This window comes from Rhinopithecus roxellana, chromosome 21 (assembly GCF_007565055.1).
Source record: "Rhinopithecus roxellana isolate Shanxi Qingling chromosome 21, ASM756505v1, whole genome shotgun sequence".
In the NCBI taxonomy this organism is placed as follows: Eukaryota; Metazoa; Chordata; class Mammalia; order Primates; family Cercopithecidae; genus Rhinopithecus; species Rhinopithecus roxellana.
The window spans coordinates 29592900-29616947 of record NC_044569.1 but is presented as its reverse complement, the minus strand read 5'-3'; the positions used below and the strand labels follow the sequence as shown (position 1 = coordinate 29616947).

Below are 24048 nucleotides of genomic sequence, written 5' to 3'. Positions count from 1 at the left end.
TCATCTTCCCATTCATCATTTGCCATTTTCCCTTACAACAAGCATGAATATTGTCTGAAACTTGAAGTCCTCCAAGAAATCCTCACCTTTCTTGACTGCGGCCAGTTACAGCATGAAATATTTTGCTAGGCAAAATAGGGCTCATATTCAAACTATCAGGAGAGAGCTGTAAGGGTGAATTTTTAGCTTGTTTTTCGTTAAGTCCTGTTGCTATTCCTGACTGGAGATTTTTGCAGTGCTGAGCAAGACCAGAGGACCTTGTGTTCCCCTTTCCCTAGAGAAAATGTCTTCTATTTCATAGGTCATGTCTTATGCCTGCAGATATCTGCAGAAATTATCTTCCAATTTTCAGAGCAATTTTAATTGGATAGGAATCACACTGTTCGCAATGGTGAATCTCTGATTTTCTGAGCAGTGTGTTTTAAAACTTAGTTTTGTCATTAACTTAATTTTATTACTTTTTTTTTTAGTGGAAGTCAAAATATGTAAGTTCACATATAGGTGTATGTAGTATGTGTAGAGTACATTGTGAGAGTGTGCATGTACTGTTTCATGGTTTCCCGTTTCTAACATTATATCAATGGGTTGTTAGTCATTTTTCATACGTCATGCATCACAAATGCTACTTATTTGTTCTCCACAAAGCCATCTGGAAATACCAAAGAAACGTAATGAAGTAGATACTCAAATAAATAGTGACATGGTCAGAAAATGTGAGAAGAGGAAGGAAATTGAACCTGGAGTAGATGCTCTAAAGGCATCAACCTTATGCAATTGAACCGCTTAAGTTTGGAGTCCTAAATAGATTTTCTTATGGCAAATACCCTTGTGTTTGGTGAGAGAATCTTTGACAGACCTTGTGAGCACTATCGGGCAATAGCTGCTTCTGAAACTCACAGCTCCATCTCTTTCGTTCTCTACAGATGCCATCAGGGCCTCAATGGGGAATTTCTAAAGGCTCTGTTTGTGTTTTCATCACTTTGTTCTTTGGAGGACTCGTTGTCTTTTCATGGCAATTACCTGCTTGTGTGTCTCTCCCCTAACCCAGTCTGTTTCATTTATACCCAGTAATCCTTGTGGATGAAGAAATGAATGTCTAAGGAATAAAGGAAGGAAAAATAAATGAGGCAAAATTTCACTGCCTCTGGTTTGCGGTCCATCTTGCTGCGCGAGTCTTCCACCAATCCGGCACTTCCACTCACTCTCCTTGTCTGCCCTCTGCCCCGCGGTGCACTCACCTTGGCAGGGACAAGGCTAGTTCTGGGCTTTCCTCTCTCTCCTTTGCCACAGCAGGTCTACTGCTGGCCACTCTCTTGTGGGAAACATCTTCCTTGCTTTTTACTTGGAAAACAATCTAATGGACAATTTCACACTAATGTGCTGGTGCCTGCCAGGAATTGAAAACGTTATATGCATTTTAACAAGGACAAGTACAGAAATTGATTTCTAATTATAAGAGTTAAGGCATCCGAAAACAAGCTATCTAGGAGCAGAGGCGTCCTTGGAGCTGTTTGTGTCTCTGAGATCCTGCCCCATTGCAGGGTGGAAAAGAAAACTCTGACTCTCACTGGAGTCCCTTCTCAGGGCGGGTTTGAGAGTAGCTCCCTAGACCCCCTGCCTGGGCGAGTGTCCTGCCATTCGCAGCTGGGTGACTTATCTGCGGGGACTAAATGCGCTAGTTTATGTAATGCATTTAATGCTGGCACTTAGTAAGGACTCGTTCAAGGCTTATTATTTTACTTTTAAAATATACTGAAAATATTTTTAACTATATGGGACAAAATGCTTAATGTTGTCTCTAGGGACCATCACTAACAGTCCATTCTCTAGTAGAGAATCATTAGAGATAGTGTTCATCTCTTGATATCTTTTTCTGTTAAAACCCTGCCATGCAGAAGATCTACATTAAATCGTCTAACCTGGGGGGCCAATGCTCTTGGGCTGTATTATCAATTTTTTGTTGTTGTTGTTTATATCCCATTAGTCAGTCATTTTTCTGGTTGAGAGAAACTACAGAATGGCTCAAAAGGTTGACGTTTCGACGTGCTTCAGCAAACTTTATGATACTGACTATAATAAAAAGCATCGTTCTCATTGTACCATGGTGGAGAGATTGAAAGTTACTTTTTAACAATTAGAACCTGAACAAACATTACACCATGGTTACCTTTCAGGTAGCCAATCTCAAGTTTCTGGAGCTCCTTGAGGCTGCCCCTGGGGGCAGCCTGGACTCTGAAGCTGGGGAGGCTGGTGGCCTCAGCAGCGGCTTTGACTCCTGGGTAATTTGAATCACAAACCTGCCGGGGCCTGCATTGCAAGTCCTTTGCTGCTCAGTGCTGAGACAGGGGAATCGCTGTTTGGACATACTGCAAATCTTCTCTTACTATGGATTTTCTGGACTGAATGCTGATTTGCCATGCAGGACATGCAGCCTGAATCTAGTCCCTTTATTTTTTTTATTTCAACAAATGGCCTTGCCTGGCTTTCCTTCGTGATGGCTTTGTCGGGTTGAGTTTTTATCTCTTTATTGTAACTCGTTCTTCCCACTTTATCTGTGCTTTTCAGGTAAGCAATCTTTTAGCTTATTTATTTATTTATTTATTTATTTATTTATTTATTTATTTATTTATTTTTGACGGAGTCTCGCCCTGTCGCCCAGGCCGGAGTGCAGTGGCCGGATCTCAGCTCACTGCAAGCTCCGCCCCCCGGGTTCCCGCCATTCTCCTGCCTCAGCCTCCCGAGTAGCTGGGACTACAGGCGCCCGCCACCTCGCCCGGCTAGTTTTTTGTATTTTTTAGTAGAGATGGGGTTTCACCAGGTTAGCCAGGATGGTCTCGATCTCCTGACCTCGTGATCCGCCCGTCTCGGCCTCCCAAAGTCTGGGATTACAGGCTTGAGCCACCGCGCCCGGCCTCTTTTAGCTTATTTTTTATCTTGTTTGGTCCTTTACCTTTTATCTACACTTTAGTTGAAAGACAGAAAATGGCAATGCATGGGAAGTGGTGTTGCGAAGATGGCAGATTTCCCCAACAGGGTGGACTTGCTGCTTCTGATGGGCGCTGGTGAGGCCCAGACTGTACCCAAGATGTCGTCCTGATGGTCCTTACTCCGCATTAGTGTCCTAGAGCTGCTGGCACGCGATACCAAAAGCTGGGTGACTTAACAGAAATGTGTTGTCTTGCAGTTTGAAGTCCGAAGTGAAGGTGTCAGCAGGGTTGGTTCCTCTGGGGGTTGCAAGGAGCGGTCTCGCCTAACTTCTGGCAGTTTCTGGCAATCTTTGGCCTTCCTTGGTCCGTGGAAGCATTAACTCAGTCTGTGCCTTCATCTTCACATGGCGTTCTGCTTGCATTCATCCCTGTGTCAGAATTTCCCCTTTTTATAAGGACACAGTTATATTGGATTAGAGGCCACCCTATTCCAGGACAACTTCACGTCAACTAATTGCATCTCCAGCAGCCCTATTTCAGATTAGGTTGTAACCTCTCAGATTAGGTTGTAACCTCTCAGATTAGGTTGTAAGGTACTGGAGGTTAGGACTTCACCACAGGAATTCTGGGGGACACAGTTCCACCCGTAACATCCCCGAACTTGGCCATCTGGGAACATTGCAGCTTTTTAGAGAAATGCCGTCCAATACTGTCATTGCTGTCTATGTTTGAAATGAATGCACACAGGGAGGCTACAGTGTAGGCAGGAGCATGCATGGTGCCTCTTTCTGGGAATGCTGATGCGTTCTAGGTAAGAGGCTTCTGTTTCTATTCTGCTTGAAGCTGCCTGACAGCTCAGTTCAGTGTCCACCGCGACTGTCTTTTTCATGTTTTAGCTGTCACAGCCAGAACTATGAGGGAAGCAAAGGCATCCTTGGGAAATTCTGCCTTTTCTGTCTGTGTTTCTCCTTCTGTCTTCAGTACGTCCTCCCACACCGCATGCCCTGTGAGCTTCAAAAGTGCCATTTTTCCACTTTCTGGACTTTGTTGCTTGCTTGTAACTGGGAATGTGTGTTTCTATTTCTTTTGCTTGCTTGTTTTTGAGAGCTTTATCTCAGGCACTTTAGGAGACCGCCGTAGTCATCATGCAGTCAACATTTCATTTTGCATTTATTTGGGTGACTATTAAGAGTTTGTAGAAAAGTTCTTAATTGAGCATATTCATAGTCTAGGCACAGTTGGGAATACGTGAAGCTACTGGAGCTACTACTATCATCATTTCTAATTAGCTGGTGTAATAATAGTGCTCCTGCAGATGGCTTAGGGCAATGCTGGGATGTTTAATTTTTAGTCTATTTGAAGCATCGTAAGAACAAGTTATTGTCTCGTGCTTTAGAAACCCTGGGGAGAGGTCTGACTGAGCAGGCACTATTGACTTGCACTTGATCTGAACCTAAGAGATGGTTGAACAAGGAGAGTAGATAGGCTCACTCAGCGACGGGGAGTAGACAGGGAAAGGTAGTGGACTCCTGGGGGCACAACGCACATTTTTTTTTAAGGACAAGCAGAAGAAGAGAAAGCATGAAGGAGGTAGTGGAGGGAGATCAGAAAGGAGAGAGGAGAAGCAGGCAAGTGCAATGTCACAGAAGCCAAGGAGTAGAGTATTTCCAGGAGGGCTGGACATCCAGCATTCAGGTCAAGAACACTGATGGCATTTGCAGTCTTGGTAGAAGAGTGGAAATGGATGCTTGGTTGTGTCGAAGCACACATCGGAAAGGAGGAGGCCGAGCAGGATGGGAACCCACTCCTGGAATTTTGAATGAATAGGGAAGAAGAAACACGGACTGGATGGCACCAAAAGGTCCAAAGTGGGTTTTCAGGAGTGGGAGAAAGATCCTGTTTAGAGGTGTGAGAGAGAGGAGTCCATTTAGAATTGGAGGTTAAAGATACAGGAGAGAGTTTAGAGTTTGTGGTGTTCTGGCATGAAAAATGTATGAGCTTTAAAATCAAATGAGTTTGTTGCATTTCTGATTCTGCCCTTTGCCACCTCAGCTCTTTGGGAAAGCTACTTCAATATATATATATTTTTCCAACTGTGAAACAGGCACATTAATACTGATTGGATATTATTGTTAGGATTAGCGATTTGGTGTGTGAAGTACATTTCACAAGCAGGGACTTCAGTTTAGGTTCGTTCTCTTGCTTCTCAAATCTTGTACAAACGAATACTTTTAAAGCTTTTTTAATGGAAGTTTCAAACATATACAAAAATAGAAAGAATAGTATAATCAGTTCCCATGTGACCACTATACAGCTTCACCGACTATCAAGTTTGGGTCAGTGTTATTGTTCTCTATTTCTCACACTCTCTCTTTCCCTTGATTAATTTGAAGCAAATTCCAGCTCTTAAGTCATCTCATCTATAAATACTTTAGCCTGAATCTCAAAAGATGAGTCTTCTTTTTAACATAAACATGATACCATCATTACCTTCACACCTCACAAAACAGCAGTAATTTCTTAAAACTATTGAATGTTTACTTTGGATTTCTCCAGTTCTATGAATTTTTCCTTTTCAAGTTCCATACATTGTTACTGTGTAATATGTCTCTTACTTCCCTTTTAACCTGTAGGTTTCTTCCTCTCCACCTTTCATTTTTTTGTTGTTGTCACCTTGAGTTTTTCATATTCCCAGGGGCTGCTTTCCCATGGTGGCATTTAACACATTTCTCTGTTCTTTGTAGTTCTGTAAGTTGGTGGTTAGATTTGGAGGCTTGACTAGCATCAGGTTTGATTATTTTGACAAGGCTATGACTTCCAAGGTGGTATTGTGGAAACATAAATGGCATTTGTGAATTTGCAGACACTGAGGATTGTTGCCTACACCTATCAATTCGTTTAGGCATGATTAACACTATTTTAAATATGTTTCTTAATATTAGGGTTATTATAGACATAAATCTCCCCCAAAATCAATAAAAATACATTGCACATTTGAGTGCAAAGTGAATTGCAAATTAGTTTTTTCAAGTATTTAAAGTTAAAAATACAGTTTTATTTTATTTTATTTAAAAATTTTTTTTAAACTTTTATTTTAGATTTGTGGGTACATGTGAAGGTTTGTTGCAGGGGTAAATACGTGTCACAGGGGTTCATTGTACACATTATTTCATCACCCAGGTATTAAGCTTAGTACCCAATAGTTACCTTTTCTGCTTCTCTCCCTCCTCCCACCCTTCACTCCCAAGTAGACCCCAGTGTCTGTTGTTTCCTTCTTTATGTTCGTAAGTTCTTAGCATTTAGCTCCCATTTAAAAGTGAGAACATGTGGTATTTGATTTTCAATTCCTGCATTAGTTTGCTGAGGATAACAGCCTCCAGCTGCATCCATGTTCCCACAAAAGATAAAATCTCATTCTTTTATATGGCTGCATAGTATTCCATGATGAATATGTAACACATTTTCTTTATCTCATCTGTCATTGGTGGACATTTAGGCTGATTCCATGTCTTTGCTATTGTGATTAGTGCTGCAGTGAACATTCATATACATGTGTGTCTTTATAGTGGGATGATTTCTATTCCTCTGGGTATATGCCCAGGAATGGGATTGCTGGGTCAAATGGTAGTTCTGCTTTTATCTCTTTGAGGAATTGCCATACTGCTTTCCACAACGGTTGACCTAATTTACACTCCCACCAACAGTGTGTAAGTGTTCCCTTCTCTCTGCAACCTCACTGGCATCTGTAATTTTTTGCCTTTTTAGTAATAGCCATTCTGACTGATATGAGACGGTGTCTCATTGTGGTTTTGGTTTGCCTTTCTCTAATGATGAGTGATATTGAGCTTTTTGTCATATGCTTGTTGGCCATATATATGCCTTCTTTTGAGAAGTGTCTGTTCATGTCCTTTACCCACTTGTTAATGGGGTTGTTTTCCTCTTGTAAATTTGTTTAAATTCCTTATAGATGCTGGATATTAGACCTCTGTCAGATGCATAGTTTGCAAATATTTCCTCCCATTCTTTAGGTTGGCAAATTTTTTATCCAAAAAATATTGATTGACTTCTCTACTTTATGCCAAGCATGGTCTAGGTGCTAAGTACAGAGTAGTGTAAAAAGGTCTAGCTTTACAAAGGCTTGGGTTTATGAAGTTGATGGTAAAAGACTCAGGGTTTTGTGAAGTTGGTGCGGGATTTTGCAGAGCTGCTCAAACTGCATGCAGAGCTGTTGACCAGTGAGGATGGTGAGGAGGACAGGTCAGTAGCCCAGGAGATGCTGGTGGGCAGGGGCAGTGGCATGATGTGAAGATGTACCCAGCAATGTTTGGGGTACCCAGGGTATGAGCGGTGGTTGGAAAAGTGATGAAGCACTGAAATAATTTCCAAGGATGATTTGTGGTCAAGCCAGAGAAGCCACAGAGAAAATAGAGAATATTTCATCATGATATCCTGCAACAAAAATCGTGGAAAAACAACACAGTCTATTCAATGTTTATTCTAAATGTGAATACATAGCTACATATAAGTATAAACTGGTTTTCATTATTTTTATTTGTTTAATTGAAATCAAACTTTTTTCTTCCCAATTAACTACAACATCTTGGTCTCTGTTTTATGTGAATCCACTTTCCAATTCCAAGTTCCTCAGGATCCCAGGGTTCTCTTGTTTGTGTGGGCTCTTCCGGGCAGTTCTTTTCAAGGTCAGTCTGAGCTGCCTTCCACTGAGCTGTGTAGGAGGAGCCTGTGGTCTGAGAAGTCACAAGCAAAATCTGAGGCAAGGCAGGTTCGGCCGACCTCGTATAGGTCTTGATTTTCATCTAACACCAACCAATGACTCTGTTTGTCAGGAAAGGTTAATCAGGGGCTACTCTGAGCTTCTGAACCACCTGGCTCTAGGGTTGGGAACCGCTTCTTTCAGCTCTAGGCTGAGTCTATTGAGAGGCAGGTCTGGGTCCTCATGTGGAGCCTCTGCTGTAACCTCCTTGCATTTTGCTCCCCAAAGACAGCTGCATCCCTTCTAGAACTCTCCCCATTGCTTCCTGCATTGTTCTTTGTGAAAATGCAGATACAGCTATGAGAAGACCCCTGTTTCTACCCAAGTCAGCAGGTTCACAGGGGCCTGAGAGCGTGGTTATGGTTAGATGGGCAGACAAAGGAAGCTCTTGAGATTGGGCGGGGCAGCACCCAGAGAGGAGAAGAAGAAGAAAAACACAAAACAGTGTGCGTGTGAGCACTGAGGACACGCATCCACACTGCCTTTTACTTCCCAGGGGCCAGAAGGGCTCACGTGAAAGTGGATTTCTCCTTCTTTTTTTCATTTCTTTTATGTTCCCTCATTTCTCCATATAGCGTGCTAGCGTCTGATTTTATGTTGTCACTCATTTCTTTCTTTTCTCACATCTTCCTTTCCCCGTTTTAATTTTAAATTTTCCTTTTATTTCTTTTAAGCTTTTATTTCCTTTTTTCCCTTTTCTTAATGAATTTTCTTCCTTTCCTTCTCTTTCTTCCCCTTTTCTTATGTTGCTTTATTACTTAGAGATGAAATGTTTTCTGGGTGCATATTATGTGGGTAAAGTGCTACCTTTGGTAAGTGGTTGTACAGTGGAGAAAACTGGAGTGCTGTGGTTTTCTCTTTACAACATTTTGACACATGGAACTGCATGCTGAAGATGAGAAGCTACTTTTTGGTGCAGCTGAACTATCGTAGATGAACATGATATTCTAGTTCAATAGACAGCAAATATGACTGCACTTCAGACTTGCTTTCATCCTCTCTGTTGAAATGTGACAGCTCTTTTTTTGATTTTCTGTCTCCTTCCTTTCTTTTTTCTTCCTCCCTCCTTTTTTCTTTTTCTCTCCCCTCTCTTTTTCTCCTTCCCTCATGCCTTTCTCTCTTTCTCTATTTCTTTATTCTTTTATTTGTATGCCAAGACAATGGCTCCTGGGCCAGCCCTGAGTGAAACTGTCACATTGTTGAAGTGACAGATGACTTTCCACTTTTTGCATTTCTCTCTTAGTGCCAAAGAGCATTGTGACATCATTACTGCCCAGGCCTCCCTCTGTACTGAAACAGCAGGTCAGAATTTGTTGGCATTAGTGATGCTATCAGATGAAAGAAGGTGTTCATCACTAATAAATAGATCCGCTTGTTACCTTGCTGGGTTGTCTTAAATTTTGAGAAATAATTACCGCAGTTTATTCTTTAGATCAGGTTCCCAAACTTTTTGGTCTCAAGACCCCTTTATGCTCCTTTAAAAATTATTAAAGGCCCTCAGGGAGTGTTTGTTTATGTAGGTCATATCTGTCATGTTTACTGTATTAGAAATTAATATTGAACAAAATTTAAAACATTTCAAGCACACATACCACTAGCTGGCAGAGCTTCTGGAAATATCTGCTGTATACCTGTGATAGAACTGGAGTGAAGAGGGGGAATTTCATCTTAGATATCACTAGGAAAATAGATTAGACCTTGCATATCCCCTAAAGGGCCACAGAGATGCCCAGGACCCCCAAACACACTCTCAGGACAACTGACTTAGATATTTGGGGACAATTACTGAGTACTCTGTGCTAGGAGTTCCAGAAATGGTGTCAGGAAGGTGGGAGGAAACTGAGGGACTTTCATGGTATCAAGAATTGATACCACATGGGGGGCCCTACTCTACCCACGTGTAAGACAAACTTGTATATCTGAAGAGTGAGATCATGTGTGTATTCAGTGAGAATGATTGGGTATCTTTTCTGTGACTGTCAAAATCTGAGCCAGAATGATTATAACCTGAACATTTGATACTCTAGCTCAGTGTCAGAGATGCCAGCCCAGCATTATTGCATAACAGTCTCTTTGTCAAATTCAGCCTCTTGATATGATCACTACCAAGAAAAGCACCAGGGGTTTTGGCTATGTTTCTCACTACATGGGTAACCGAGTAACACTTACAGAGCTATGTGTGAACAGTCATATCCTCTTTTCTATTTATCTCCCGGACTTAAAAAAAAAATGCTTTCTCTTATAAAAGTGTGGTATAAATAGGTCATTCACAATGGAGGAAACTGTGTTAGGTAACGTCACCAATCATTTTCATGATTAGGTTTGGGTGTCCCAAAAATTGACAACCTGGATCTAATCATTTACTTCTTCTTTTCAGATGGTTTTGAGGCAGCTGTGCCACCAAATAGCCACATTGTCTCGGAACCTGGAAAGAATATCACACTCACCTGTCAGCCTCAGATGACGTGGCCTGTGCAGGAAGTGAGGTGGGAAAAGATCCAGCCCCGTCAGATTGACCTCTTAACTTACTGCGACTTGGTCCACGGCAGAAATTTCACCTCCAAGTTCCCACGACAAATAGTGAGCAACTGCAGCCACGGAAGGTGGAGTTTCATTGTCATCCCCGATGTCACAGCCTCAGACTCGGGGCTTTACCGCTGCTACTTGCAGGCCAGCGCAGGAGAAAACGAAACCTTCGTGATGAGATTGACCGTAGCCGAGGGTGAGTAAGCACCAGACATCTTCCAGTGTCAAACATGGAAAAAGCCAACCCTGTGGGCTGGTCTCTGTTTTTATTTATGGTAAACATGTTCATTTAATGTGCATATTCAACATTTTTTTAAATGGCTGGATTTAGGTGAACTGGCCATTATTCTAGTATTTAGTATTTATTTATCCTGTGAATCCATCAATCTCAGATCCAGCATTAAAATCTTCCCAGTTTTCTTATCTGTCACCATCCTGAAACTTAAAAAGAAATAGGCAAAGGGCTGAAAAACATATGGTGTTGCCAGCCTTCATGTTGCAGCTGTAGAACTCCTATCTTCCCAATTACGTGAACATTTTTGATGGTGGTGAGAAGGTATTAGAATCCCCATGTACCCCAGTAATAACAAGACAGTGCTGGGTCGATGTGGCTGAATCAGGGCTGCGTTGAGTGCAATTCAACAGGTGTTTGAGAATGCGGTTGCCAGTTTGCCAGACTGGGGCCTTTTTTTTCTCTCAGTCTTTTTCAGATGTGGATGCAGAAACAGACAGATGTTGCATCTTAATATTACTAGGAAAATAGGTTTGACCTTGCAGATCCCTGAAAAGGACATGGGGATCCTCAGGGACCCCCAGACACACTCTAAGAACACTGACTTTGATATTTGGCAACCATTACTGAGTATAATCTTTGTGCTGGTGAAATTGGCCTTTGGGACTTCCGCCTGAGCAGGCCTCCTCCAAGGCACCCCACTATTTGTGTAGTAGGCATTTGTCTTTTTTGTCACAATGAAGCCCTGCATTGTGTTTCAGGACCTGCAAAACCTAGATCCACTTTGCATGAATATGAGAAAAAGTAATTTCTTTCACTTACAGAAGTGCTAATATAGAGAGGCCCATATAGAGGTCTGTGTAGAGGCCTGTATTACAGTTGAGAGGGAGGAAGGCTGTCCCAGGCTCTCCCAGCTCTTCCCTGGGCCAGCTTCCTCACTGTCGGGACAAGGAAGAGAAAATAATTTATTTTTACCTTTTACTTTGTTCTCCCTTCTTCGTTTCCTTCCTCCCTCCCCTCCCTTCCTCTCTTCCCTTCATCTTCCCCTCCCCTCCCCTCCCCTCCTCTCCTCTCCCCCTCTCTTCCTCCCCCCTCCTGCCTTTCCTCCCTCCCACCGACCCACCCACCCACCTGAGCAGGCCCCTTTCCAAGTCACTGCACTATTTGTATATTAGGCATTTGTCTCTTTTGTCACAATGAAGCTCTAAATTGTGTAAGATTCCGGCCCCCACAACACCTAGATCCACTTTGTATGATTGTGAGAAAAAGTGTTTTTTTGTTTTTTTCATTTACAGAAGTACAAATATAGAGGTCCATACAGAGTTCTGTGTAGAGGCCTGTATTACAGTTTCCTGCCTTTCTCCCTCCCTCTCTTCCATCTTTCCTGCCCTTCCTTCCTTCCTTTCACTCTGTCCCCTTCCCTTTTCTTTTCTCCCCTCCCTCCTCCCTTCCACATGCTTTCAGCCAGTTCCTTTACCTTTGGCTTATGTTAGACTTGTAGAGCCAACGCTTGCCAGGCTTTGGCTGTTCCTTTATAGACTCTGCTCATATTGTAAACTGATACTTCTTCCTGTGTTGAAAATGAAGAAGAAAAGGTTTTGTATAAACAGAAGCCTCCACTATAGCTCTGTGTATAATAAAGAGAGCATTTTCAGGGGATAGCATCTTTTCATACACAATCACCCTGGACCACATCAAGCCTCCCTTGTTCCTCTTAAAGGGGTAGGAACTGTGGTGAGACATATTGAACTAAGAATTTAATGAAAATGATGAGTGGTTGGTGAAATATTTGGGGGAGGAAAAATTAGCAGAGACTCCTCATTTTAAATGTTGACTCTGTTCCTTCAGTCACAGACAAAAAATATTTCTTACCTAAAAAACCCTTGCATTACAGAAGTATGTTTTGAAACTCTCAGGAAAAGGAAACAGTGAAAAAAGAGACTGACCTTTTTTTTTTTGGAGACCAAGGCAAGAAAATGTTTTATTCAGAAAAATGTCATAAAGAATCATTTTCAAACACGTATAAGATCTTGTCCATTATATGCTGAAAAAGTAATTGTAAACATCTTAAATTATAAAGAAAATGAAGGTAACAGATTTTTAGGAGATATGGTTATTTAACTCTTACTAATTAGTAAAAAATGTCATTCATCTGTCCAAAGATGACTAAGTTTCTTGCACAAAACTATTTCTTTGTATGTAAATTATAAACAGTGTCAAAATCTGCCAATGAAATGCAGATGACTAAATGTCATGGCCAGTATTGTTAGTGTCCATGCGTTTTGAACAGTTACAAATGGCTTTTTGACATTCAGTTGACAGATTGAAAGAATGTCAACTGGACCTTGTATCCATTAGTCAAAAGTTATCATTGACAGAAGATGACAGCCATTGACTGTATGTTTCTGTTTAATTCCTTTCTTCAATTTTTATAAGTGAAAGATGGAATATAAAAACTTAGATGCAAAGCAAAACAGATCATTTGTGTTTTCTCTGGTGCAATTTGATTCTTTCAAGTCTTGAGGCTCTTTGGTCAAAAATCAATGTGGAGATTAAAGCAGAGAGACAGATATAAGATGTGGAACAGATTTAATTTATTTCAACTGCCAAGGGAAAGGTGATTGTCGCAGATTTTATAAATTGCTGTACATACTTTTGTTAGTTCTCAACAACTTCTTTTATAGCACATAGCATTGGATCTAAAAGAGAGATTTTTAGGACTCTTATATTCATACACACACACACACACACACACACACACACACACAGACACTCAGGGACACAACACACAGAGAGGGGCTCTTCCCGTGACTCCTACCTGCCTACATTCATCTTCAGACAAGTACCAGCTCACTCAACAGAGGACCTCTGCCAACCAGCAGGTCAGGTGTCCAGGCCTTGATTGGTTTTGAACAGAGGAGAAAATAGCAGAAGCAAGAACTGAACTCAAATTTACCATCGACTTTCTTTGCTGAATGAAAAGAAATAGGTTTCTCTTGTCCTTTGCACTTATGACCTGAAATGTAGAATGAAATAGTTCCAGACTGACTTTTCTGAATTTGAAACTTGCAGGGACCGAAGGGCAAGGAAAGTGGGGCAGGGAGAGTGCAGGGGAATGTGTGTTTATTGACAGTGACTACAGTTATTTTTGTCCCTTAATATCCTCCGGATTTTCATCTGTCGTAAGAGAAGTATTTTAGGTGCCACTAAAATAATTTGTCAAATCTTTTAATATTAGCTAAATGATGTGTAGACTACTATTGTTTAAACTGACCTTACTGATTATAAAAAGAATGAAGACAAAAGAAATAAAATCAGGTCTTGCAGAAAGTTTCTGGAGGAGGCTCATATTGAACAAACTTCTGTTTGCCGTTGATAAGTATAATTATTCATGTCCTTGTACAGTCGTCTTCCACCAATGAGACCACTCAGGTGGGACCATCAAGGTTCAAATGAGGCATTGGTGATTAGAGCTGAAGAATGAGGTGAAACAGGTTATGAAGAGTAACTCCAAATATGCAGGAGGAATGGGGAGATGGTGCATGGGAGACTGTAGTCAAATGACTAGTTTGGTACGGAGAGTCTAAATTATATATTAATATAGAACTAGGTAGGCTAAATTAAGTGATGACAGTGAAAACCTTCATTTCATATAATTGTCTAGCAAAGCCACCATTAGTTCTTGAGCAAAGATGGCAAAACAATAATCAAGAAAGAATAAGTTGCTCTATAATTTTCAGTGTGCAAGTCTTTAACATTTTTGGTTAAGTTTATTGCTTTTTTTTTTTTTTTTTTTTGAGACGGAGTCTCGCCCTGTCGCCCAGGCCGGAGTGCAGTGGCCGGATCTCAGCTCACTGCAAGCTCCGCCTCCCGGGTTTACGCCATTCTCCTGCCTCAGCCTCCCGAGTAGCTGGGACTACAGGCGCCGCCACCACGCCTGGCTAATTTTTTGTATTTTTAGTAAGAGACGGGGTTTCACTGTGTTAGCCAGGATGGTCTCGATCTCCTGACCTCATGATCCACCCGCCTCGGCCTCCCAAATTGCTAAGATTACAGGCGTGAGCCACGGCGCCCGGCCCTGATATTTACATGTTGAGTTTGTGTCCTGCCTCTTAATTCATTTATTAGTTTTTTTGTGCCATTTTTAGGGCTTTATGCATATATGATTATGTCATCTGCAAACAGAGATAATATTACTTCTTCCTTTCTGATTCGAATGCCTTTTGTTTTCTTTTTCTTGTTTAATGGCTCTGATTAAGACTTCCTGTATTATGTTGAGCAGAGGTGTTGAAAGTGGCCACCTTGCTCTTGTTCGTGATGTTAGAGCAAAAGTTCTCAGTTTTACATGACTCAGTATGATGTTAGCTGTGGGCTTTTCATAGATGGCTTTATTGTGTTGGGGTAAATTCCTTCTGTACCTAATTTGTTGAGAGTTTTTATCACACGAAGATGTTGAATTTGTCAAATGCTTTCTCTGCTCTATTGTAATGATCACGTGGCCTTTTTATATCATTTTGTTAATGTGGTGTATTACATTGATTGATTTACGTATGTTGAACCATCTTGGCATCCCAGGGATAAATCAGACTTGATTAGAATATACAGTCCATTTAATGTGATAGTGAATTGAGTTTGCTAGTATTTTGTTGAGGATTTTTTCATCTGTGTTCATTAGGGATGCCAGGTCAGCCTGTAGGAGTTTTTTATTTTTTTTTATTATTTTTTTTTTGTGGTGTCTTTATCTGGTTTTAGTATTAGGGTGATGCTGGTCTCATACATTGAGTTTAGAACTGTCTCTCTTTTTTTTTTTTTCAAGAGAATGAAATCATTTATTGATTACACATGATAATGTAGAACCGTTTCTAAACCGAGGATTGGCATTAATTCCTAGAAAGTTTGGTAGAATTCATCTGTGGAGCCCCCGGTCCTGGCATCGGTGATAGATCATGGGCCCCCGATCCACCTAGGCTGGGCACAAAGGTGTCCCACACAAGGGAGAGAGATTCTGTCAGCATGATTTGGATCTCAGTTTGTGCGTTCCACTGCCTCAAAACACTCACACTTTCCTACTTTCTCCTTTTTCTAACCGACCGATTAAGTTTCCACCACATTTGCTTTCTTTCCTATAGAGTTTCAGCCAGGTCTCAATGTCTTTATGTTTTTTCCACATCAGACCAAACTGCTTCCCCGTCATTGAAATATTAAGCATCTGGAATTTCTCAAACTTTTGTAGTCTGAAAATTGCTACCCTCGAGTGACTTAATAACTGCATCTATTGGTATTTATCTATTTACTTTTTGAGACTGGGTTATGAGACTGGCTAATTTTTGTATTTTTGGTATTTTGTATTTTTGGGTTTCACGGATGGTCCTGAGCTCAAGAAATCCCCCTGCCTCAGCCTCCTAAAGTGCTGGGATTGGTGGTGTGAACTACCATGCCTGGCCTGCATCTATTTGTAATGTTCCAAACTCTTGTTATCAGAAATTAATTGAGATGAAGGATTATGGCATATCCTTAAAGTTGTCAAAGCATCTTTTCAGAATATGCCCAGTAAGTGTTCTTGACTGATTATGTTAATGTTTCTATTCATTCTAGTAGGTTCTGTGTCCATTTTAATTTTAAGCTTTCCACCTCTTTTCTTTCCAGATTTTTTTCTTCAACATTTAACCTTTCAGGTTTACTGATTGTTGATCAAAGACACTGAACTTTCAAAAGATCAGCTGCAATGTTTGGAGAAAAAAACTTTCATGAACTCTTGTTTACATATTTAACTTTCAGATGGGGCTATTTACTTTTTTAACTTTCATTTTCTTCTTTTGAATTTTTAGTGTAAGTGCCACATAATTGCTGGTCATCTGAATAGAAGAATGGGATTGGTAAATTAAGATTACAAAGTGTTCACTAGGAAATCATAGTGCCAAAGCTAAGAGAATCTTCCTAGGTATTTCTTCTGGGAAGATGTGAGGTATAAGATTGACAAGGAGGAAGGATGGGGGAATAGAGTGCTGTAAGTCATAAATACATCCTATGTAGATGATACATCTTATTTACACAGATTATAAATCTTGCCTGTAGATGCCTTCGGGAAGGTTACTGACTTCGAGACTCTGTGCTCCTGAGTTGGATTATAACATTATTGAAGAAAGGAAATAAATTTTGATTATTTCCTTGGCCTTTTATTTCTGTCAAAAACCAACCAGTTTGCTCCCAGTCCATTTGGATTCCAGAAGAGTTTCAGGTTGTAGACAAGACAGTTTTTGTTTGTTTGTTTTTTGTTTTATAAGGATTCCATTAATCCAGAACCTTCTATCCCACTCCTATGAATTTAGAATAGATATGAAGCTTGTAGACATGAGGACTGTCTGAGCTGGTGTGCACTGGGCTGACAGATATGTCCCTTTCCATGACATTGTGTGGTGAACCTCAGCCTTTTATTATCTTTACCTACATGGAAAGTAAAATGTCCATGACAGTTAATTTGTATGATGGAGCCACACGACCAGAATCCCAGAGCACTGTGTCACTGCTCACAAGCTAAAATAGCCTCTACTGAAACAGATCAACCACAATTTTCAGCCCAATTTAGTTTTCTCGGTGAAACTGGGTATCCAGATGAAACATAGTTTCCAGCATCACAAGTGAGTTGATTACTCAATCATGGCTATTATGTCGTTGCATCTTTACTTTATCATTACCTCTGCCCAGATCATTTTTAAAATGATATACTGTATTCAAAAAAATGCAACCGGTCAGTTAATTTGTTTTGTAAGCCCTACTATTAATCTATTCATTTTTTGAACACACAAAAACCTAGAATGTTTGCCTGCAGTCATTTTTGATACATACTATATTTGTATAGATAAGTAAGATATTGAATTGAATAATAGTGATAAGTTATTGTCAGAGGGAATGAAACTCTAAAAGGTCACACGCTGAATTTATTTGGTGATGCTATTATATGAAGAACATTGTTGACTGTATATTGCTACCTCATGTACATAAAGCAAGTTCTAACAGAACGCCACTATAAACAATGGAAGTTTGTAGAATTAGAAAGCAGTTGACCCTAGGAACTGCTGTTCTACAGGTGGACCTTTATCCTCAGATTGAATTTTCAACTCTTTTCATAAAGTTTTTCTCTACCTGGGAACGTAGATTACAAGTAGAGATTCAAAATTAGACAAATGTACTGATTTTCTTCCCACTTAAAATTCACACATGGTGCTTTGGGAGGCTGAGGCAGTAGAATCCCTTGAGCTCAAGAATTAGTGGCTGTAGTGAGCTATGACTGCACCATTGCACTGCAGCCTGGGCAATAGAGCCAGACCTGTCTCAAAAAAAAAAAAAAAAAAAAAAAAAAGGGAAAAAAATAGTCAATGCATGGCCACGTTTATTTGAGACTTTCAAATGACTCTGACTGTGAAATAACCATTTATACTTTATTGTCACATATGGAATTTACATTCTAAAACCACCTGGAAATTGTGAACAGCTTGAGGTTGTCTCTTAGAGCCTTATTAGAAACTGAACATAAATGATTGTGCAAAGATTTCTCCAAAGGCAAGTAGAAAATTACTTAAAATGTAAAAAAATTTCTTATAAGATTAATAGTATTTCATTCTTAATAGAAATTCTGATTTAAGTATTACAACTTAATTAATCAGTTGATCACTTTGAACTTCATCTGAAGTATTTCAAACATTACTGACAAGGCTCCTGATAAATATTCAAAGGCGATGTACTAGGTTTGTGGAGGACTATGTTGTTTAAGAGGATGGAAAATGAAGAATAAACACAGATCTGTCCTAAGTAGAGGTATATCTTTGAACCCCAATTTGTATCTTTAAGTTATTATTTATACTAAAATGATGCAGGGATTTTAAAAATGAATTTATTCAACAGAGGAATATAAGTTTTCTTGGTACAACTTTTATAAAATAAATATTTTGCAATCTTCATTGAGCACTCTCAAATTCATATCCAGGATTAATTCAATGTTTTTAACTTTGGTAGAACTCAAAGGTAGGCCATGGTGTTCACAATCCTTTAGATACGAGTGGCAGTTTAATTAATTAACTCTCAGGGAGAGATGATTTCACAAGTATCAAGTTGAAATGTCAATACTCTCAGTTGGATTGGTGGAAAGTGAAAATGGCTTTAGCTATGTTGGACAGTGAGTGATGATTATTGTGATTGTTGTGATGATGATGGACACGGGCAAAATGAAAAGTAGATGTTGAGTTGAGAAGATTTCATTAACAAAGGGTGGGGTATTTTCTGTGGGATGTAATGTGTAAATGAACCCATGGGAAGGAAGTGAATACATAAAAATATGGGCTCACCAAGTATAGTTATCCTGATGTCATTGGGTCTTCAGTTTTTCACATCGTATGGGGAGCATTAGCATTGATTATTCACTCTTTTAATGTGTGTGTGTGTGTGTATGTGTGTGTAGGTGTATGAACTGAGATATCTATGAATATTTGTTAGGAGGAGTAACAAGTTTATTTTTCAACCTGCCATATGGTAAACACTCAACAAATACACATGATTGTATGGGTAATTTTATAACCACACTTACCATATGCACATATGCCAAATCCCAAATATGTTAATCCAAACAAATCATTTTGCTTTTATACTGGCTGTTTTCTCTTCCTAATCCAGCAAATAAAGGTATCAGTTTTGAAATCTAATCATGTAATTCCTTTTTAAATTATTGGCTCTTTTTAAAAAAGAGAGATGAGATGGGTAATTAAACTCTAGAGTGTAAAGCGGTAGATTTTGAAATTATTCCTAGAGTTATTATTTCTTATAGCCAGGCACAGGCTTTCATGTTTTGTAGAGTACTTAGTGAATTTTTTTCATAAAATGGTTTAAAATTGAATAGACTATTTGGAGGTAAATATTCAGCCTAATGCTTGCTGAATTTCATATTCTGAAAAGGTATCACCTTTAGATATAGGTCTTTGTAAATGCTATATAGTTTGCATTTTCAAGTTTCCTTTTTTAAAAAAATCATTTTTATTTTATTTTATTTTTTTTTGAGACAGGTCTCACTCTGCTGCCCAGGCTGGCAGCACGAGCTCGGCTCACTGTAACCTCCTTCTCCCAGGTTCAAGCGATTCTTCTGCCTCAGCCTCCCGAGCGGCTGGGATTATAGGCACCTGCCACCATGCCCAGCTAACTTTTGTATTTTTAGTAGAGAGGGAGTTTCATCACATTGGTCAGGCTGGTCTCGAACTCCTGACCTCAGGTGATCCGCCCACCTCAGCCTCCTAAAGTGCTGGGATTGCAGGCGTGCGCCACCACACCTGGTCACATTTTGAAGTTTTCTAAGGACCCAGAGAAAAAGTTATAGGTAACTGTTCTCAAAATTACGTGTCACAGGGCTTTGTCTTGGCCGCTATATGATAAAAACACATACCGTGTCTCTATGTGTGCCAGTGGCTGTTCTGAGAATTTACTCGTAATTACTGATTCACTTGTCACAGCAGCCTGACTGCCCACATTTGACGTCTGTGGAGAGCGAGGCGTGGCGAGTTGACGAGACTTATCTCAGGCTTGGTAGCTAATAAGCAGAGGGGCAGGAATTCAGATCCAGGGTGATTGGCTTCAGAGTTCCTATTCGTGGCCCCAGCACTACTTTTCTGCTCAAAGTGGAAGAGAAAAACTACTCTCATCAGGAGACTCGTCACAGCAGAAGCTGGTGACAGTGGAGCTGCAGAGCGTCCTTCTTCAAGAGGTTTATACAAGTGATAGGTTTTCAGGCTGAACCAACTTCTAGAGCAAGTTTAGGCAAAGAAGTGGGTGGGGGGTGTGGTCTCCCACTATTTTATTTCAGCTCGGGGTCCTTTGGCTGACTCCAGTGCTATGGGGGATGTTCTCCTCTACCTTCCTGTCTTCCTTCCAGGGGCTTGTGCACGTCATGGAGTCACGGTGAGGTAGGCTGTTCACACAATGCCATGAGAGATGGGCACAATCAGGTAGCAGGTGTGAAGGCCTGGAGTGGAGGTGCTGATTGCTGGTGAAGTCAAATCCACACCAGGAACAGATTCGGGGAACTTTAGGAGTAGCCTCTGGGCAAAGGAGACCTGGTGATGGCTCAGGTCTCACAGGCACAGCTTCTGGCCACTGCAAAGCACGTGTCCTCATGGCCTCACCACATCCACCCACTGGACTCCTCCTGTGTGGTAAAGCCCACTCCCTTGAACAACTTTCCAGGAATCTGCTAAAAGTTCCCAAGCACACCCTTCCTTCCTCCTTCTGAGGCTTCTCTCTTCTTCTCTTCCTCTCAAATCCTGTTCTCTTATCTTGTACTCAGACCATAATGGCTTCTTGAAACCAGAGCTGGAGTAATCAGAATACTAGCCCCTCCTTCCTTAGCGACAGTGAGGGCTTCACCTCTAAAATCTTCCCCCCGGAAACAAAAGTTTATTTTCCATATTAAAACATTCCGAACACATATGTTCTCTCATGTTTATGTAGTTTATATTGTACAGCTAAATGCATAAGGTATTTAAATGGTATGGTATGCCTATTGTGTGTCTTGTTGCAACCTGCAGACACCAGGCTGTTCATCTTGATTTCACTACAGCATTTGGAAGATTTTCTATTTCCTGAGGATAAGCATAATGGTAACACTGTAATGTAGAGTTATACCTGATTAAACAACAGTAATAATAAAAATCTGCTGGAGAAATATAATTAGAAACAAAATCTCCCTACCCAGAAAACTGCTCCACAAAGGTAGAAAACAAATTAATTTTGTTATTGAATAAGCACTAAATCAGAATGTGATGCACGTTGCAGGCAACCTCCTAAGAGACTGCAAAGACAAAGAAATCTCACTCTCTCATACAGCCAGGTAGATACAACCCATTACATACATGCTCTAAAGATGAATGATAACTAGTCTTCGAGGAAGAGGGCTTGTCAAACATTTGTCACACATGCTTCGTCCTAGATTCAACTGGTAATTGGGGGTGACTGTATGTGTTAGCTAACAATTGGCTTTATCCAAAGGAAAAACAAACTTCTCACATCTTTATGACGGGAGGTACTTTTGCACCTTGAGTGAGGTGCTTGTGGTAGTTAGTTTTCTACCCTCTCAGAGATTGTGAGGGTAGAGATTGGGAGCTGTCTTCCTTGATGGTTACATTTCAAAGGGATGGCTCCCAGGTCCTTGAGAAAGACATTTCTCCATCAAAAGCTGACAATAGACTTATCTGGCTGTTAAAAAGATGTGCATGTCTTTCAAAGAGACAGAGACAGAACGGCCAATTACAAGTTTTCTAAAGTCAATACCCCAAGAAAGGAGGGAGGAGAAATCCACAGGCAGGCTGGGGCTCGGCTGCTGGAGCTCCCCTGGAAGGTGCTTCCTAGAGTAGAGCAGTGTTTCTCAATGCCATTCTGTGGAACACCAACATCAGGATCATCTGGTGTGCTTGCTTCTCAATGCCATTCTGTGGAACACCAACATCAGGATCATCTGGTGTGCTTGCTTCTCAATGCCATTCTGTGGAACACCAACATCAGGATCATGTGGTGTGCTTGCTGAAAGACATGGATTCCTGGGACATGTCCCCAGGACTAGGAATCAGGGTGATATTCCACAAGGCTCACATGTGGTCATTTGTATTGTTTTGTTTTAGAGACAGGGGCTTGCTCTGTCATCCAGGCCTAGGACTACAGTCCTTAGGCCGGCTGGCCTGAAAGGTTGGCTCTCTGTGGGCACGAGGGAACTTGGATTTTTGGAGGCTTTCCACCATTCTCTAACTGATGAGGTGGCTTATTCTGTCTAAACTCGTTATACAATCCATGTGGTTTATGCTAAACACCTGCCTTTCTTCGGGGATATCAGCCAGTCCTTCTGACTTTGCTCAGGCAGCTTATCCCTTTGCTGATTTGCTTCGGATCCTTAAGCTGTGGGCGAGGCTGAGCTGTGGGCGTGGCTGCAGGCTGAGTGCTGTGTGTCCTTCCAGCAAATCCCAGATCCTGGGGAGGAGGCAGCCTGAACACAGCTGTGAAATAGCGTGTTGGCTGCCTTTTAATTTTGATGGCTCATTTTAAGATGATATTTCTATTATATTGTTATAAGAACATACGCATTCTCATACTTGTTTTATTTGAAACACAGTTTACATACACAATAGGCCTTATTTCTGTGGGCAATAAGTAATGAGATATTTTATATACATGAATCTTCTAAGTTTAGTAACGCTTATTCCTTTTATGTATCAAGCTTTAAAATTATCATTTTTAGATGGAAAGAATTAGAAGCTGGATAGCATATTTCTTTGCCTTGCTAAACAGAGGATAGTAGATATAACCATCGTGTGGCTGTCCTGGTGTCCGCTGAGCACCCAGTCTTGTACTTTGCTCTATGTGGTGGGCTATAATGAGGAACAAGATGGTTCATCCCCACTTTAAATTACCTTGTGCCATTATACTCTTGTACGTTTGTTTGAATTTGGTCCCCTCACTCACCACAAAGCATCACCTACCTCATTTGTTTCCCTCAAGTATTCCATAGTCTATTGTTTTTGCCATTTTTCTAGTATTTTATTGTTATAAAAAACTGTTTTAAAGTAAAATAACTTCTGTTATAACAGGAAGCCGGATTCCCAAGAGACACTTTCTGAGCCAAAGGTGACAGTATCTACATGAAAGTCTCACTGCTATGCTTATACGAGCAGAGAACTTGTTGCATCTCCTTCATTTTCTTTTTTATGGACTTGGTATTTAATTTCTAATTCTTGATTTCAATCAAGACATGTTCACAAACATGAATACAAGAGCACTAGAAATAAAACCAAACAGAAACAGTCTTGGCTCGGCTTTGACTCGGCTTTGACTCGGAGTCAAGTGTCCATAGTAATCCCTTGGAGCCAGGCGTGGCTCCTGCCTGTAATCCCAATGCTTTGGGAGGCCAAGGCAGGAGGGTTGCTTGAGGTCTAGAGTTCAACAACAGCCTGAGCAACATAGCGAGATCTTGTCTTTACAAAACATTAAAAAAAAAAAAATTAACTGGGCATGGTGGCATGTGCCTGTGGTCCCAGCTACTTGGGAGGCTCAGGCAGGAGGATTACTTAGAATCCAGGCCTGCTACATGAACTCTTTTCTGCACACTAATTCACTAAGACAGTGAGCAAGATATGTGCGACTCTTGACAGTCTGACCTTTGATGCATCTGTATAGTCTCCCTTAAATAATGTCTTCATAAAAATTGAGGTAAATGTGGTAAATGTGCAAGAAGTATAAGACTCAGAAATATTTGGGTAAAAATATGAGACATCTAATACAAAAGAGTCAGCCATAACATTTTTCTCAATAAATGTGTCAATTTGATGTTCCCATCTCTTTGTTCTCATGTGCTGACTTAAATACCCTTGCCATACACCAGTCACTGTAGAGAACTTATGGCCCACAGTACTGAATTATGGTACATTCTGGTGCCAGAAAAAGTAGCTAATGTAGTCATCCTATATTGTGTAGGTAAAATGTACACACAAGCTATCTTAGGGCATATGTTTCTCAACTGACATAAACCTTTAAAGTGTTGGGACTATTTTGGACAAGTATTTTCA

At 40.6% G+C, this 24048-nt stretch overlaps 1 protein-coding gene and 1 long non-coding RNA gene across 6 annotated transcripts in view; one reads left to right on the top strand and one right to left on the bottom strand.

Annotated features, from left to right (window-relative positions):
- The window catches only part of CD226 (CD226 molecule), a 97104-nt gene that overhangs the window by 53702 nt on the left and 19354 nt on the right, over nucleotides 1-24048 (top strand). For all 5 annotated transcript variants that reach the window (XM_030925727.1, XM_030925724.1, XM_030925726.1 and 2 more), the window contains one exon: nucleotides 10079-10423. In XM_030925727.1, the coding sequence (XP_030781587.1) occupies nucleotides 10079-10423 (345 nt within the window). The remainder of the gene's footprint in view (nucleotides 1-10078; nucleotides 10424-24048) is intronic.
- On the bottom strand, nucleotides 10331-11972 carry LOC115895457. Its single transcript, XR_004055625.1, has 3 exons — nucleotides 11937-11972; nucleotides 11282-11397; nucleotides 10331-10668 (listed from the first exon to the last, which is right to left on the bottom strand). It is a non-coding gene; the product is annotated as an uncharacterized LOC115895457 (long non-coding RNA).